The sequence below is a fragment of the Apis cerana genome, linkage group LG5 (genome assembly GCF_029169275.1).
Source record: "Apis cerana isolate GH-2021 linkage group LG5, AcerK_1.0, whole genome shotgun sequence".
Lineage (NCBI taxonomy): Eukaryota > Metazoa > Arthropoda > Insecta > Hymenoptera > Apidae > Apis > Apis cerana.
Genome location: NC_083856.1, coordinates 3,839,197 through 3,856,837, shown reverse-complemented (window position 1 = coordinate 3,856,837; position 17,641 = coordinate 3,839,197). Strand labels below are relative to the sequence as shown.

Below are 17,641 nucleotides of genomic sequence, written 5' to 3'. Positions count from 1 at the left end.
ATTCCTTGCCTTTCCCCTTGTTTTCCTCGATTTGTCGCGACATCTTGCTTCATGAACAGACAATAAAGAAGATACGTTTCGCATTTCTTAAGTTCTTAAGAATTCAGCTTCTAAGCTTGAAAAGGAATTTTTTTTTGTTACATTTCACGTAAAATAACTCGTAAGTCAGATACTCAGAATTACGATTTTATAAGTACATCGTAAATCGTTAACAAAATGGCTTTTATTGTCAGATTTATATCAGTTTCTTAGGAGATATAAAAGTCATGGATTTTAGCACGAAGAAAATTAGATTGGATAGATTATAAATCAGAAAAATAGTAAATTAGGAATACAATATTTTCTAATATTTGCAAAAATCTACTCTAAAAATTTATTACTGAGATGTACTTGATTTAATGACGTAATGTTCAAATCTTTTATGGCTTCTGTTCGTATAGCTCGCACAATATTTCACAATATACTTATCAATGTACGCTAAATTTGTTCATATATGTACGAGAAATAATAGGGGGTTTCCTAAATTAATGCAGCATAATGAAAACGTGCATTCTAAAGAGAAAGCGAACAGCACTCGTGATTATGATTAATAGTAAGCACCGTAGAGTATGCTTTGATAAACAGGGGTAATTTTTTGACTAATCCAACGAGAAATGAAAAACGGAATGCTAGTTGTGCCCTCAAGCCAACCCATGTCGAGAGATAAGCGTTGGCTTGTTTTATATATGTAAATCTACTCCTCTGCATATCGTGAAAGCTTGGACGAATTATGATATTATATTTGGAATCCCTTTTAGTTAAGTTGATTAAATTGTTTTTTAAATCTTACCCTTTCGTACTCACTCGTGTTATCCCTGTCACGTAACACCCGCTTATTCTGTGACTTGTGATCACATTACGCCGATTTATTCGGCTACTTGAATCTTTCATCCCCTTCTTCTCATCGGAACGTCTGGTTCATTCGATTCTCTCGATTATCGATTCATCTACTTACTTCGTTTCCCTCGATGACCCCGATTTTCTACGTTTCCTTATTCTTTTTATTTTCTTCAGACAACCTTCGACTTTTCATGAAATTTCTAGTAATATTTGTGAGATCTCTGAACAACCTCTTCAATTGCTCTGTAGGGACATCGTTTCATAAAATTGAATCTGTCCAATTTCATTCGCTACTCTCCTTGGAAATATTTAAATCGTTTGCATTATGCGAATGATCGTTCTTTCACGACTTAATAGTTTATTATCGAATGTATATAGGAATCGAGAGAGACGAAAGTCCATTCTTTTATAAAATAGATTTTACAAGTAGGTAACGTGAGTTTTGTTCGTTTGATCGAAAAGTATACGCATATAATAAGTATATTCTAGAAATATGAAGGTAACTTTATTATATTTTTACATAAAAAAATATAATTTAACATTAAATTAACTTTATTTTAATAAATTACTAATAAATCTCTTTTATAATATATATAATTTCATATAACATTATTAAGATATGATTATCGCTACATTACACAATCAAAAATTGTTTTCTTCACAACTATACAAATACAATTTATAAACAATGGATTAAATTATTCCAAGAATACCACAGTCATAACATACGCACTATCCATTAACAAATCAAAACTTTTCAAAAGAAACGTAAACATAACGTGCAACGTAGAAGCCACGAGGGACCAGTTCTCAAGTTATCGCGCCACGGTATTCACGGTTGCGCCGTCGATTCTCGCCTCAATTCTCAAATCCGCCTCTCGTGATTTCCAATAAAAACCGGGGCGAACCGGGAATCGCCTCGATTTCCATCCGGTCCCGCGTTCGATCGTCGATTCTTCTTTCGAAAATCTCCGCGAATCGGCCGAGGTGATCGACGAGGCACGCGAGAGACGGCGCGATCGATCGAAAGATTCAGCCGGGAACTCAGACAGCTTGGAATCGCTCTTTGCCAGGGTTATCGCTCGTCGAAAGCCGAGGAACGAACGCGTTATACCCACGAATCGTTTTCAACCGCCCACGGAAGCCTGGCGATTTTCTGAAAAGAGACGAGGGATCCCGTCGAATATGCAGAGGCGAGCGTGTATGCGTGGCTGGTTGCATCCATATGGGAAGGGCCCTGAGGGCTAGCCGCCTGAAGGCAAGCAACCACACGGATGTCCGGACGGCAGCGGCACGTCACGGAAGCGCTTTCCTCGTCTGTTGGAAGTGCGAAGTGGAAGAATTAAATCGTATTTCAACGTCAATGCCGCGGAAGCAGCCGGTGGAGTGGGACAGCTTTGGGAATACTCAGTCACGAGCGGAAATCCGAACTCCCGTGCAGCCCTGGAACGCAATTTAACTTTTAGTCGGTCGTGAGGAAACCGGTCGGCTTCCACGCTCCCTGCGATCTCTCTATCTTCTTTCTTTGCACCCCTTCTCACTTCTGTCGCGATATCAGAGGTAAGAAAAACAGATAGGGATGACGAGGGGAAGGGGGATAAAGATTCAACGTATCCGTTGTCCCGACTTCCGTCCCTTTTCCTCTCTTCGGATTCCCTTCCTGGGGGGTGGGAATGTTTAATATGCAATCACGCAAGGAAGATGGCTCTCCACGATGTATGCGCCTAACCCCTTTATCCCGTCGAATTATAATTCCGTTACGCTTTTCCCCCGTTAAGACCTTCACAGCGTACTGGAGGATCTTAAATCGCGAGTTTGCTTGGACTCTGTGATCCCGATGTTGGAATTACGTAGCAGGATCTTCTAAATGTGTTTGAGAAGGTGGAAGATGTGCGAGGAGGATGAGGAATGGATTTGAAAATGTTCGAAGAAGAAGAACGAAATCTGATAATAAAAATTTGATTTTCCGTAATGCGAACGAATACTTTTATTTTAGATATTTTGCCTGTTCTTCTACGTTACATGTGTGTGTTTTTCGGATTTTTCTTTAGAATCTCAAAATAATTATCTTGTGTTTCAACGCTTACACAGAAATGTCGATATTCCATCATTTTTCCAATATTTCTTAATATTTCATTATGATTAGTTTCTAAAAATTGGAAGAAAATTGATGTGTATTATGTAATTATGAATTTATAAAATAGCAATCGATGATATGATATTTTCTACTGTGAGTCTATAAAAAATTTAACCATGAATAAAGGAAAAAAATAATAAAGAAAACAACAGCTATGCTTTCCAAAGAAAATCATTATTTTTTATTCAATAGTCAATTTATTTCAATAGTACATTCCTATCGGGAAACTGATTTGCTTGCTCAACTTATAATGGTTTTTATGCTCGAAGAAAATAGAAATAACGAAAATAGATATATCTTTATGAAGTCCTGTATATTCAATTAACTATACAGAAAGTTACTACAATACAAATTAATTTCGTACAGCTACTGCAAAAAACATACATATGGATCGGAAAATAAACAATCCTTTAAAGTTAATAAAAAATTTTATGAACATTTACTTAACAAAGGGATAGAAATCCATCTAAATTGAAAAGAAATGCTTTTTGAAACGAAATATTCGTAAAATATATTTGAAATATAACAATATTCATATTAATCATTTTCAACAAGATACGAAAAAAGGATGTAAAGAATGAAATTGAAAAAGAAAGCATGGCATGAAAATTAAAAAAAGAGAGCTTTATAAATACAATCCAATAAAAAAGTAAATATTAATTCCTTCAATTATTAATCCATTTATTAAAAAAATGTATATATGTATTTATTTTACACTTGAAAAGATTTTCAAGATTTTCTCGCAATTAAACTTGAAGCATTATTAAATTTCGCGAACGAAAGTTTCCCTCATGCTCAATTAGACTCAGAAGACACGATTATCCACTTCATAATCGTGTTACCAATGATTTCGAAATTCGTAGTTGGATCGAAGACGGAATCGTCGAGGATCTGAGGAGCTTGTACGAGCATGTTCTCAACTTCGCACGTTACACCAACTAAAGTGTACGACGCAAGACGGCTCGAAGACCGTTGTCGACTGTCGGATCTTCGAGATTATAGGTGCTTGTTCCATGAAAATTCTCGTCTCAGTTCCATGGGATTTTAGTATTAACTCGTATCTAACAGAAATGTTCTCTACGAAGAAACGTGGATCCGTTGAAATCTTTTTTTTTTTTTTTTACAGCATTACAATCTAAATCTCTTAATAAATGAAATTGTTAAGGATTTCGAGCAGAAATATGGTAGAAATTAAAGTAAAAGTAAAAGTAGACTAAAAGTGAAATAATGTTCAATTATATAAAAAAAACTATCAGTTTTCTTTATAAAAATATCAGTTGAATAATTAATTCGTGGAAAATTGATATGATTACGTCAATAAATTATTTTTTTTAAATTATATGATATTTTGCATTTGACGTAGATACAAAATTTTCATTACTATCCAAAAATACAAGAAAACTCGTTTCATATATTTTTGCCGTGTTACTTTCTCCATTATTTGGACAGAATAGATATTGAAATGGAAAAGTAAATTGATAACGATTTTCCACGTTTGCAAAGTACACAATTTATGAAAAAATAACGTAAAATACATTAACTATAAGATGATGCATTAAATATATGATTTATTTCTCAAAATTATTTTTTCTATTGTTATTTTCTATCATTATATCGATTTTCCAATCTAACAACTTTTTCATTAGAAAGTTCTATCAAAGTCTTCGTACGATTTAAAAAAAGTACTGTTTTCTACTTTTTTCCATGATACCATCGATTCGATACAAGTTCATACAATAAAAAGACAATAGTTTCGTGGTTACTTGACATAGCTACAAAGAAGTACAACCGATGGTTTCAGCTTCGACGTCCGTGGTCGCCGACAGTTCAACAATGCTCGCCTCTGGTCGTCGCCGACGGCACTGGGACCAAGAGCTTTTTTTATCACAGCGTCGAATCCTGCTCACCTCAGCATCGATCGGCTGGAAACTAAGGACGAAGGGATCTATCGGTGTCGAGTGGACTTTAAGAATTCGCCGACGAGAAAGCAAAAGATGAATTTAACTGTTATAGGTGAGTAATTCATTTCAACTTATCAGAAATTACAGTGTGTCTGAATTATATCGCAATTAATATTGCCGTTCGATCGTGCCTAATCATATAACAAGAAAGATTAATATAATTATAAACTGTCGAACAAGAAATCCAATCTAATATTGCGCAAGATACGACATATAATAATATATCTAATTCGAAAAAGAGAAAAAACGATTATTTATTCGTATGAAATTTACTCGTAGTTCTATCCAACGGTGGAAAGAATTAAATATCCAACCCTTGGATATAAATAAATCACTCGGTGGCCAAGTTGGTGCGCAATTTACCGTTTCACGCGGAAATTCAACCGGGGACTCGACGGTTTTTAGCCGTTCGTTTGCCAGGGTTTGCACGTAATCGTCGACAAAAGAGTATTCACCGTATGGTAAATCACTCGCATCAGCGGAACTCAATTGGCCCTAATCAATCTTTCACGAGTAAATCACGCCGGCACGCAGCCAGCGCGATAGATCAGCCATTCTCAAGCGGCGGACAAATAATCAATCCGCATTTCCGCTGATTCAATCACGTGTGCGCGTGCTCTCGTGTGCGTGCACACGAATACACACGGGTGTATCGTGCGTTTACACGTGTGCGTTTGGCGCGCAGTTCCTCCGTCGAAGCCGATGATACTGGACGGGACGACGAGGGACATCTCGAGGTTGGAGGAGCCGTACAACGAGGGGAGTGACGTGAACCTGATTTGCGAGGTACGAGGTGGCAGGCCGCCCCCGAAACTGACGTGGTACCTCGAGAACACCGTGATAGACGAATCCTATCGCTACAACGCCGAGACCGGACTCACGGTTAACCTCTTGTCCTATCCCAAAGTTGGAAGGCAACATCTGAAGGCTCGATTGATCTGCGAGGCGAGCAACACAAATTTGGTGCCACCGCAGACCAGGCTGGTCATCTTGGATATGAATCGTAAGTACATGAAACTGTAATTTTAATCTTTTTTTTTTTTTTAATTTTTCGATCCTTTTATTTTAAACTATGGCGAAAGATTGGCGAGGAACGAAATATCACTTCGAATTTAGACTTTTAAAATTTTCCTACTCGGAATTAATGTAATTGATGAGGGTGCTCGAGGCTTTCAACTGTATTGTTTTGATTAATTAAATAAAAGGAATCTTATTCAGTGATCAGTGATCTGGAACGATCAATGGTCTGGAACGTGAGCACGTTGGGTTTACAAGTATAATAGATCAATTCCAAGGTAAATTAGTTTCAATGCGTGTTTTCTTCTGAAAAGAGATAGCTATAGTGCGTATTATTTTTTGTATTATCTATAGTTTTTATCGAGTTGTGCTAGAAATAAAAATTTAGGACATTATCTTGTTTAATGATCAATGATAGAACAAAGATAATGTTTAAATATGGTATATTATTTTTATTTATTATTTACATGAGGAAGTTGTAATGATAATATAAATTTAGGATTAGTGTTTCTCTAAAGATATAATATTCTTTGGCATGTAGACGTTGTTACTATATTATATTGTTCCATTTTTTCCATCTTATAGACGTAATTGAAATAATTTGCGATCAGTGGGATTTAAATAGATAAGCAATATAAAATGTAAAATTTCTTGGGAAATTGCCATTGGTTAATGAGAATATTCTTCGAAACGAAACTTGCACGTTTATTTAGGAACAGGAATAAATTAGAGAGATGAATGGAGAGAAAGGAATTTGAATAAATGATTAATCAGGAAGCAGAATTTATTTAGTGAGTTTACTGACTGGTAATATTTTGAGAAATAGCTAGATTAATAAATTTAAAAAATTTTCTTTGTAAATCACTTTCTGAAAATAATTTTAGAATTCGAATAACAATGATAATTGTATATAGTTTGATACACAGATTCAAACAAATTTAATTAGACAATCTCGTCTGTAATTTAATCGCAGGTTAATAATTCACGAAAAAGGAATTATTGAAATATTTATTTCATTATTTTTATCGTGAAAATGCAATAAAATGTAATTAAAATATAATTTATAAATGGCTGATTCAGTTCTCTTATTGTGTAATTATTCATCGAACTTATATTAAGGAAATATCAAAAAATATTAAAATAAGAGAAATAAAATAAAATTTGATATTCAAAAGAAAGCGAAGAGTTGTATCTCATTCAATATAAATTATATAAAATAAGATGAAAAGATGCAATTTTTCTTCGTGTATGTTCTCAAATTGCTTGCCAAAATTTGTATTTCTAATCATACACGTCATATCATAGTCATAGTGAAATTGTGCGAATAGCAAATTATGCACTTCCGTGTACTATAAACAGATAGAATTTTGATACTGGTTCCAGTCAAGTGGAAAATATTTAAAGAGATGCAAGAAATTTTTTCTGATCTTTGATTCGAGATTTGTAATGAAATTATGCAGAAACCAGTTGTTTGCACGCATGATTAACGCATAAGTCACGCTGAATGCGCGATTTGCATGTTCGACTCAAGATAGACAGTCTGATTTCTTATGGCTTTAAAATGTTCATATTTGCAACCGATTTAAAAACATTCTACATACGCGTTCAACAATTTATAACTCATTGCAACTTCATATAAATACTGATCACATAAACATATATTTTTTCTTATAAATAAAATTATCGGTTGTCAATAATCGATAAACTGGATTAGCTCGAGATCATTAATAATTATTTCACAATTTGTTTTCATTGATAGAATCTCGCCGACCATATGCAATTACTCGCACATTGAATACATAATTAATATTGATTATTATTCGAAAGATATTAAGCTTGTATCTATCCACGTTGATATGCTATTAAGCGGTTGTGACTGGTTTCGGGAATTCGACAATCAATCTTATCCATCCTTATTCGCATATTTAAATAAAAATTAATCAAAATTAATGCTAATAATTATAAACCGTATAACTTTTCTGACATATAAATCAGCCTCATTTTTGCAATTTTTAACAATCCCTCCTAGTTCCATTCAAAACCCGAATATCTTTCGATCGATTCACCGTGCGTGCGATTAATTCGCTCGATTCGATATCCATACCCACGTTCGTGCCACGAAAGGAAACAGAACATCGTAGAATGATTCCCGTACGACTATCGGAATTAAAGTCCAATTCGACCTAATCTGAAAGGGAATCAGAGGAAAATCCAGCGTGCTAGATCCACCGATAAACGCTTCAAAGTAATATTCTCCGCGGCCCGCGCGAAGCCACCTGACCTAGAGGGCGCTTGATCGGCCTCTGCCCCGGTTATCGCCCTATCTACCATCGCGGTTAAACAATTCTCCACGACGATTTCTTGGGAGCCCTCTCTCTCTCCCGGCTACCGAACGCCTTTTCACGTGGTCCTGCCGGGACAAGGTGTTCACGCGCTGAACCTATTAGTCGTCCCATTCGAGATCGAACGTTGAAGATAACAGTAACGCCTCTCGCAAGACGGATCAGTGGATCGCGTGCCCGCTGCCCTCGCGGCTTCGATTCCGTGTTTCTACACCGAGTTCTTGCCGTGTTCAACCGTTGTCGGTCGATACCGGTGACGAGGCGTCGTGTGTGCCATACACGCTTCTGGTTTCGTGTGTATACAGGGTGTCCAATTTAAATCGACCCCCTCGAATTATTGATGAGCTGTTAAATTTAGATAGGAAGTTTGATTTGGAATAGCGGTGCTATTTACAAAAAGTAGGGATATTTAAAATAGGAACATTCTCTGGACTAGAAATATAGTGGATAGGTTAGATCAAGAAGGTATATAATATACTTTACACGATTATTTAAATAATCAAATGTATAAAGTTTTTGTTCTTTACATACGTCTATGATTAAATTGATTACGTTTAATTTTAAAAATTTTTTATTCGAAACATTAATTTGGCAGATATTCGGGTCGATTTAAATGAGACACTCTGTATATGTGTATACATGTGTATGATGTATATGTGCAATTGTACGCTCTTGCGGTGTACAGGGCGAAGAATGCGCTTGTACGACTGTGGCACGCGTTTAGGTGTTCGCAAGCAACGAGTTGGTGCTCGGGGTGACGAGATATATTGTGCATACGGGGTTGGAAGGTGGTTCCATTGGGTGAAGGGGTTGGAACACGCCGGTTTAGAGAGTTTTGGTCGGGAATCGTAATCGTTACGAGGGGTAAAACTATTCGAACTTGGCGATAACGTTAATGCAAACACGCGTAAAATCATTAGTGGCTCGTGCTCGTGCTTAATTCGTACGTCATTGTCTGATTTTGACGATCGATTCCTTGTGATCCTTTACACGCTTTCCTCGTTTAAGTGATTTAACAGATTGGTCGAATGATTATAATTTATGTACAACGTATCGTGGCACGAAATAGGATATTTAAAGGAATGAAATAATTTTTAACAAATATATGATTATATTTGGTTTATATTTTTAATCATGAAAAAAGTCTTGCCTTTAATGTTTCAAATGAACAGAATTTGTTATAGTAATTCTCTATTTTATTTTCTCTTTTTCTAAATCTAATCTTTAAACATATTTATGTATATCTCGGTATTATAATTAAAATTAATTTCTAAAAAAAACTTTCCTCGTCAATATTAAACTTTATACGTAATTAAAAAGAGAATAAGAGCATAGAGAATAAAAGACAAATTGTATCGTGATTAAATCTAAAATGTTGCATTAAAAATTAAACGGGCCATATTCCTACGAGTGTAGAGGCAAATAATTATCCCTTTAATGTCTAAATAGAGCAATTTGCGGTGCTAATTAAAGAGTAGCATAAACGGGCATCGTATTATTGATATGTATCGCCACTCTGATCGCCGATAATTCACATCCGGTTGATCTGAATGCTCACCAAACGCGTGCACGCATGAAACATGCGCGCATACGGCGGCTACTCGTGACTGTGCAGATGTACAATCGTGTTCGGTCACAATATTTGCTCGCGAGCAACGATGCATGTTTGAATTATTCCTGGAACGATAATTAATAATAAACCCGAAACGATATGATGGATCTTCTCGCCAAATTATTCCGGTTCTCCACGAAAAATCATTATAAGATCATCCGTGTCACGAAATCATCCTCACTATTGCGAAATTATGATTTTAGATGAATTATATTAATTCATTTATGAAATAGTAGAAAAATATTCTCTATATTTTTAATGATATTTTCAAGCCACGAGAATGAAATATCAGATACGATTCAAAAATAAAAATATGTGCACGTTTTAATTAATAAACGTCAACTTAAATCAATTTAAAACACGGATCATTTTTATTGAAATCATCGATCCATGAAACGAATTTGGAAAAATCCAGATGAGCATTCAAAGAAACGAAAATTCAGTTGCAAAGCAATAGATTGACGAGGTTATATCAAATTGACGATCTTTAGAGGAATATTCGAACAGAAAACGATAATTTTCCAAGATAAATACGGGTGGCGACATTAAGGTAGATCGTGAAACGTTAATCATGTAGGTGTTAATTCATGATTTCGATGGTTGGCCATACATCTATGTAAACGATGGACGTGCATTGGTAAGTCAATAGAACGTGCGTCGTAGGCGAAGCTTATACACTCAAATTAACAATAATAGCACAAGGTAAACTTCGTCGGGCGCTCGAAATGTAAAAATGCAGTATGCGTGTGATAAACGTAACGTGAATAGGTTTAACATTTATTTTTCTTCGTTCTAATTTTTTAATTTCTATAATATTGTATTCCAAATATAGATTGCGCGTGTTGAATTATAATGAATATTCTTATTTTCTATATATATATAGTTCTTTTCTTTCGTGTTATTTTATTGATAATATCGAATTCTTACTTTTCTTTTCTAGCGATAAAAATCGCTAATAATGATTTGTAATTGTGGTATAAAATTTTTGGAAAAGAATTTATATCAATAATTAGAGATCGAACCAAATAGAAAAATTAATCCAAAAATATTTGTTGAAAATTATTTTTCAAATTAATAATAAAGATAGGATGAGATGGAAAATTCTATCTTCATTTCACTTCGTCCAGTGAAAAATTAAATTGCTTATAATTTGAATAATCTTTAACAAACAATTTTTGCATGCCAACTTTATTTTATTTATTTCTTACTTTTCAGGCTAACTGTTCTTTGACTAAGTTCTTTATCTATTCTATTCGAACACTCTGTACATTGTTTTACGCCACTCGTGTTAACTCTTCTGAAGGCAAAAATAAAAGCAATACAAATATGCAACTACTACAAATCGAAATTTTCGTTCAACGTTTTAAAGCAATCCAATCACGGAGGAGCAATCTGGAACGGATTTTTTTTTTTTTCACTAATTGATCGCAAAAAGTACAGTCAATTCCCCATTGTTTCTTGAAAGGTAGGAAGCCGTGATCACGATGCAACAACACGCGATGCTTCGTGCAACAAACGATACAGCCTTTGATTTCAGCTTTTCCATTCTTATCGATGCTTCATACGTGTTTCTGACGTGTTTCGCACGAAACGAACTTTCGCGATTCTTGTCCACGATTTTTCAACATCATAGACTAATTGAAAGTTAAAATTGCTGGGCACTCGGACTTCGGATTTCGTTTAACTCGCGGTATTTTCTTCTTATTGTTTCTTTTTTATTGTTTTCTTTTTTAATTTCATTCGTTGAAATAAATTGTTATAAATAATATCGTTTTAAATAATAAAAAGTTGTATATATTTTATGTTAATTCTGTTGTTAAATATGAACAATAATTAATGTTATTAATCATTTTTATAGATATTAAATACTTTTTAAAATCTTCTTTTAAAATCGAAAGGTTTATTTTATTAAATTTATTATTATATAAATTTATTCCTTTCAAAAAGCGAGATAAAAGAGAGAAGGAAAGTAGAAAAGTGATGTAATAATAATCCAACAAGTAGAATAATTTTAAAATAATGAAACACAATCAACCACACACGGATATTCCATAGGAAAAGAATGCAATATTATTTATATTCGCTGAATTTAAACATTTTCTATTAAAAAAATTAAAGAATCAATTAATTTAATCATTTTTATCAATATTGAAAATTATCAAGCATACCTTATCAAAACTATAAAACATTTTTCATCTTACAGTCAACAATTATCTCCATGTCACTTCCATTTAAAAAAGATCCTTCATTGTTTTCCCCCTTTAAGTTTCAAAGAATATCGTTTTTACGTGGACAGGATCGACTGTTCCCAGTAATAAGGATCTTTAGAAATGTGAACATATGTATAAGGGAACGAGGAGGAATTGGTCATACGATGAGAAGGATCACCGTTGCACATACAGTAGCGGGAGAATCCACGAAACGGAACGGAGGAACCAATTTCAGAGAAGTGGCTACCGACTAATGGCAATTAGGGGTTGTACGAGTGGCTGGTTGTGGCGGTGCATAAACGTACGTTGGAATTTACGAGGCAGACCGCGTGATGGGCAACGTGGTATTATGGATCGCGCTAAACACAACTGCTCTTTTGTTTTTTTGCGTCGATAATTATTAAATTTGGACCAAGGAAGATAGCAAAATATTGATTTTGTTTTAAGAATAGAAGAGGGGGATTTTCTTTTATTGATTTCTTTAAATCTTTTGAATGAAATTATATATAAATATTTTTAGATTTGATTAGATTGATGTAAAAATTATTCATATGACATTAAAAATAGGAAAGAAAATATTTGGTATGATTAATTTATTATCATTTAATCAATTTTAAATATTTCGAATAATTAAATTGACAAGATATTGCACTTTCGCATTTAGTATTTAATAATGTATTAGATACTTTCAAAATTTTAATAAATTATCGAAATGTACATTCATTCAAAACAATATGATAAGGGAATAACAGTTTTCTGAATGAAACTGAATTCAAATTATATAAATTAGCATTTAGATGTGTATTACAATTGATTTTAATTTATTCTACTTTTTTTTTCTAATATAATACAATATTAAAATAAAAATTTTTAGAAATTTTTTCATAAATTTCTTTAGTAATATTATATTATGTACATACATTATATTTCTCTTTTATTGACTATATTCGTTAATTTTATTTGATAAAATGTCAAAATGATGAAACGATTAATGCAAAACCAATACCGCTACAACTCGTTGCCGTCACATATACCTTATTCTGCGTGATTAAGGCGATCCAATATTGCATGCAATAATTGCAATCAATAGACGTTCCAAGATTTATCGCTGATGGAAATGGACAGGCGGTACATATATGTCTTTACCGTGACAGATGTATATGTTCCAACCTATGAATTTCCGTAGGCAACGCACAAGCGTTAATAGGAAATTCAATATTCTCTATTATTCGTTCTGCAAAATTACGTGATATAAGTAACAGTCAATAATTATAATGAATTTTGCATATGATATATTTAAATTTATGTATCAGTTAGAGTATCAGTGAATATTTTTAGCAAAGAATAAAATTTAAAAGTTACGATGGAGATTTACGAATTTTCATGATTTCTAAAGCATTTCTTAAACAATTGAATTAAAAATATTATAATTTATATCTTTGTAAAATATAATATTATATATCGATGCTCTGAAGAATTTTAATTATAATTTACTTCAAGAATTATCTATAACATTTATAATTAATAATAATTTATAAAATTATATTCTACTTCTATAAATTGTGCTGTTTATAAAATGATTATATAAAGATCATTATGTACAATTTTTCCATCAAAAGTTCTTAATTGTTATTCATTAAGGTTTTTTCGAATCATTCATCTGGGCCACAAAACACGATAGCTGTTGGCGTAAGAAATTAAATAATTGAGATTTATCGTTGTACTGCGTCGACAGGATTTCAAGAGGTTCTTTCATCGTGTAATACTTCTTCGAGCCTCATTCACGTGGCCGTAAACGTCTTGAAAGACTCTCTTTAACCCTGAGCAATGTGATACCCTTACATTACAAGATACGTACCTCTTCTTTGTTTTTGTAATTTCGAACGACGCGTTATCTTGTCTCGTGCTCATTATTAAATTACGTTAAACTCGAAAATTATTAAATATTTTATCAATATATCTATCAGTGATAACGATGAAACTTTTTCTAAAGTCTGAAATAGATAGATCTATAATTATATTTCATTAATCTGGAATTTCAATTAATTATTTATCATTTCATCTATTATTGAAGTTGAAAATAAAATATTATACAATCTATGATATATATATACTCCACATTCGTATATAATGACAATATAACATATCATCGATGACTTTCTAATACTATTTTATCTTAATAAAATAAATCGATCATAATTATGACCATCGAATTATATAATTTAATAATGCAATGATTTATAAACGCAATAGACATCAATCGTCATGGTATCACATTGTAAAAATACAGAATAAAGACATGAAATTGTCACATCAAATTTAAGAACTCATTGATTAAACGCGTTCCATTGATGTCTTGAAAAATTAGACATTCTCGCCTCATCGTCTTCTTGAATTCGTTCGTATTATTTCAACACATGGAGGGCGACGAAAATGAGACGTCGGAATAATTTGCAGTTTTCACGAACGACAGAGCGAAGAGGATAAGTTCGAAAAGTGGTGGCGCTTGCATAAGTTGGTTAAAGTTAAGCTATTCAGAAGGAAAATTTGTTTTTACAACTAGGTGAGAGTTGGTTGTATAATAAGGTTTAAGTCAACTTAAGAGTCAAGTTAGAAAATTGTGCATGAAATTTTTATTTGTATCCTTCCATTAGAATGAATTTTTAACAATCGCGTTTTCTTGCGACCTATAACAAATCATATTGGGAAATAAAATTTTCGTAATCCAAAAAATGAAATTATTTTATCATACGCAAAGAAACGCATGATTCAAATTTTAGTAAAAAGAAAAATTGAGAATCTTTCTTCTTTAGATCAAATGATGATTGGTTGATAAACTAAGAAAAATCTGTGCAATATAACTTTATTAACTTTGCCTAGAAATAGAAATTACTCGATATCAGTTTCGATCCCCCCCTACAATCTAGCAAAAGTTTTGAGACTTTGAAGCTGAATTTTGAAGGAAACAAAGTTTTCTTGTTAGCCTGGAAGTAACTCGACGATGCATCGAAATTCATATTCGATATTTTTATCGATCGACAACTACTTTTCACTGAGAAAGAAATCCCAAGAATGGATTCAGAGAAAAGAATAAGAATGATTGAAAATTTATCAAATACCAAAATTTGTTCTTCGATCGTCGTTAATTGATCTCTGACAAAACCCAACACTTTGTTCTTTTCTATTTCAGTAAAGCCATTGGTCGTGCAAATTTTGACGAAGGAGCCTCGAGTTTCCGCTGACAAAAACTACGAAGTGGAGTGCAGGACAAGTGGTTCTAGACCAGAACCAGTAATTACTTGGTGGAAAGGGGACAAGCAGATTAAGAAAATAGCGCAAAACGTAAGCTTTGTCGAGAATAAATTTCCAACAATTTCCGCAAATGCCGATTAAAAGCGTACATTTATTTTATAGAGGATTTATTATGGAAATATTGTTCGCATTGCAACGACGAAAATTGGTTCGTTCTTTATTCACGTCGTAATTCTATCGAACGAGTGGATTACAATGCCCGTAGAGGGAGAGAAAAAGAGAGAGAAAGAAAGGGAATGCATTGATATTAAAAACAATGTGTAACATAATTCGCGATAATTAAAAACGTTCCACTGCTAGTAATTGGAATTTTGCAAAATCCAATAGTGCGCGTCGTTCTGTCTTTAATACAATTTCTTGCGACCAATATTCTGATTGGAGCCTTGTTATTTCCCTGGTTCAAAATTGTTTATCTCGTTTTTTAAAATCGGCCCACTTTTTTCAAGAGATATCGAAAAAATATACCATACTCGTTTTGATGGCTATTCCTTATACTTGAATATATATTTTTAATTTGTTTTTATTCCAATATTAATTTATATCATCACGATAATTATAATCGAGGGCAAAAGACGTAGATATCAATTTCAATTTCTCCTTTTGTTCCACAATTTTCTAATACAATATAAGACCGAATAGAATCGTGCCACTTAAAAGAAATGCGATTTCATATCGCATCTCGTAGATAAAGAACATAAAGTTTCCTTCAATTTACTTTTCTCTTTCGAGCTATATTTATTTTCTCTTAACTCTTCCGTCTGTTATCAATATTTTTCACGAAAAATATATTACCCGGTATTCGCAGAAATTTCTCCACCGCAACAAAACGTTTCCATTTCGATACATTTATCGATCTCGTTTCGGGAACGAGCCTCGACAGCATCCACGTTGCGAGTTGGAGGAGAAAAATACGGAACGAAAATAAAGTCGCGAGTTTTACGGAATCAGCAAATAGCGAAAATCGCTAATCGAATCGACCACGTTAGCGGTTTCGAGTTTCCAAGTTCCACGCGTTATGTGCATCGTGCAACTTCAGCTTCGTGACGCGATTCTAAGGAGAATTCGCGAAATCGACAAGTCCAATTCGCAACGATTCATCAGGAAGTTGGTGCAATGAAGTTATTTCGTTTTTTTCTTTTTTTTTTTCAACAACCGGTCTGCTTCTTTTTTTTGCGTTACGATCTCGACACCTCCACCGGAACTGACGAAGTAGAAGTTCGAATCTATTGGAATACTCCTCCCTTCTTTTCCCTCAACTCGTTCCACGCCTTCCTCGATAAATTACGAAAGACCTTTCCTCCGTTTTTTTTCTTTTTTTATTTGCAACGAGACTTTTCCTCCATCGTAATCGCACGAAAACAGAAAACCGAATCTTTCGTATTATATATTTCTCGAAGCAGAAATTTCCCCCTTTTTATACAAGTTTTCGGTCAGTGTTTGAATTTTGCTTCGTTCTTATGGAAGGTATATGTATTATATATATAATGTATATATGAGAGGAAGTTTCGCGTGAAAAATTGTGCGAAATGAATCGAGAAATGCGAACAGTGTTATCTATGGTATAATAAATGAACTTTTGCGTGAATTTTGAAATTAATAGTTGAGTTTTATTTAATGTTGCCGAGAAAATTATTCTGGAATGACAAATGCTTTGTCATTATCAATATTGAAATTGATCAATAATTAAATTTATTAATATAACTATCTTAATAAGTTATATTCATCCCGTATAAATACCTTTATTCTTGTTCAATTTCCATAATTATTTTAAAATAGAACTTATCTCTGATCCTTTTAAAATGTTACGGCTTATCTAATGTTCTATTGCATTAATTTGTGCCAGTCATTGGTTATTTAATTTACAACCATATTATTTCATGTCCATCGGCTATGCACATTTGCATTCATGTTTAATCACGTATTTTATCTTTATTATTTTGCACGAAAAGTCTATCGTATTTAAAGATACAAAAAAAAAAAAAAAAGAAAATTCATAGTTCGAAAATCGTGATATAACTAATTATGCCAAGAAAATATTTCTAAACATCAGGAAATTCGTCGTATTCGTTATCAAATTCAACCCTCCCCACTCAATTATCACCTTAACTAACCATAATGAACGAGGAAAGATCATCATCAGCGCAAATGACTCTTCTTTTCATCGACGAATA

At 33.3% G+C, this 17,641-nt stretch overlaps 1 protein-coding gene across 3 annotated transcripts in view; it reads left to right on the top strand.

Moving 5' to 3' along the window:
* The window catches only part of LOC108001387 (hemicentin-2), a 146,437-nt gene that overhangs the window by 94,619 nt on the left and 34,177 nt on the right, over nt 1-17,641 (top strand). For 2 of the 3 annotated variants that reach the window (XM_062074569.1, XM_017062372.3), the window contains exons 3-5: nt 4,818-5,029; nt 5,663-5,980; nt 15,349-15,500. In XM_062074569.1, coding sequence (XP_061930553.1) covers nt 4,818-5,029; nt 5,663-5,980; nt 15,349-15,500 — 682 coding nt within the window. Of the gene's footprint in view, nt 1-1,725; nt 2,440-4,817; nt 5,030-5,662; nt 5,981-15,348; nt 15,501-17,641 lie in introns of those variants that run through there. The other variant, XM_062074570.1, reaches the window with a different exon arrangement.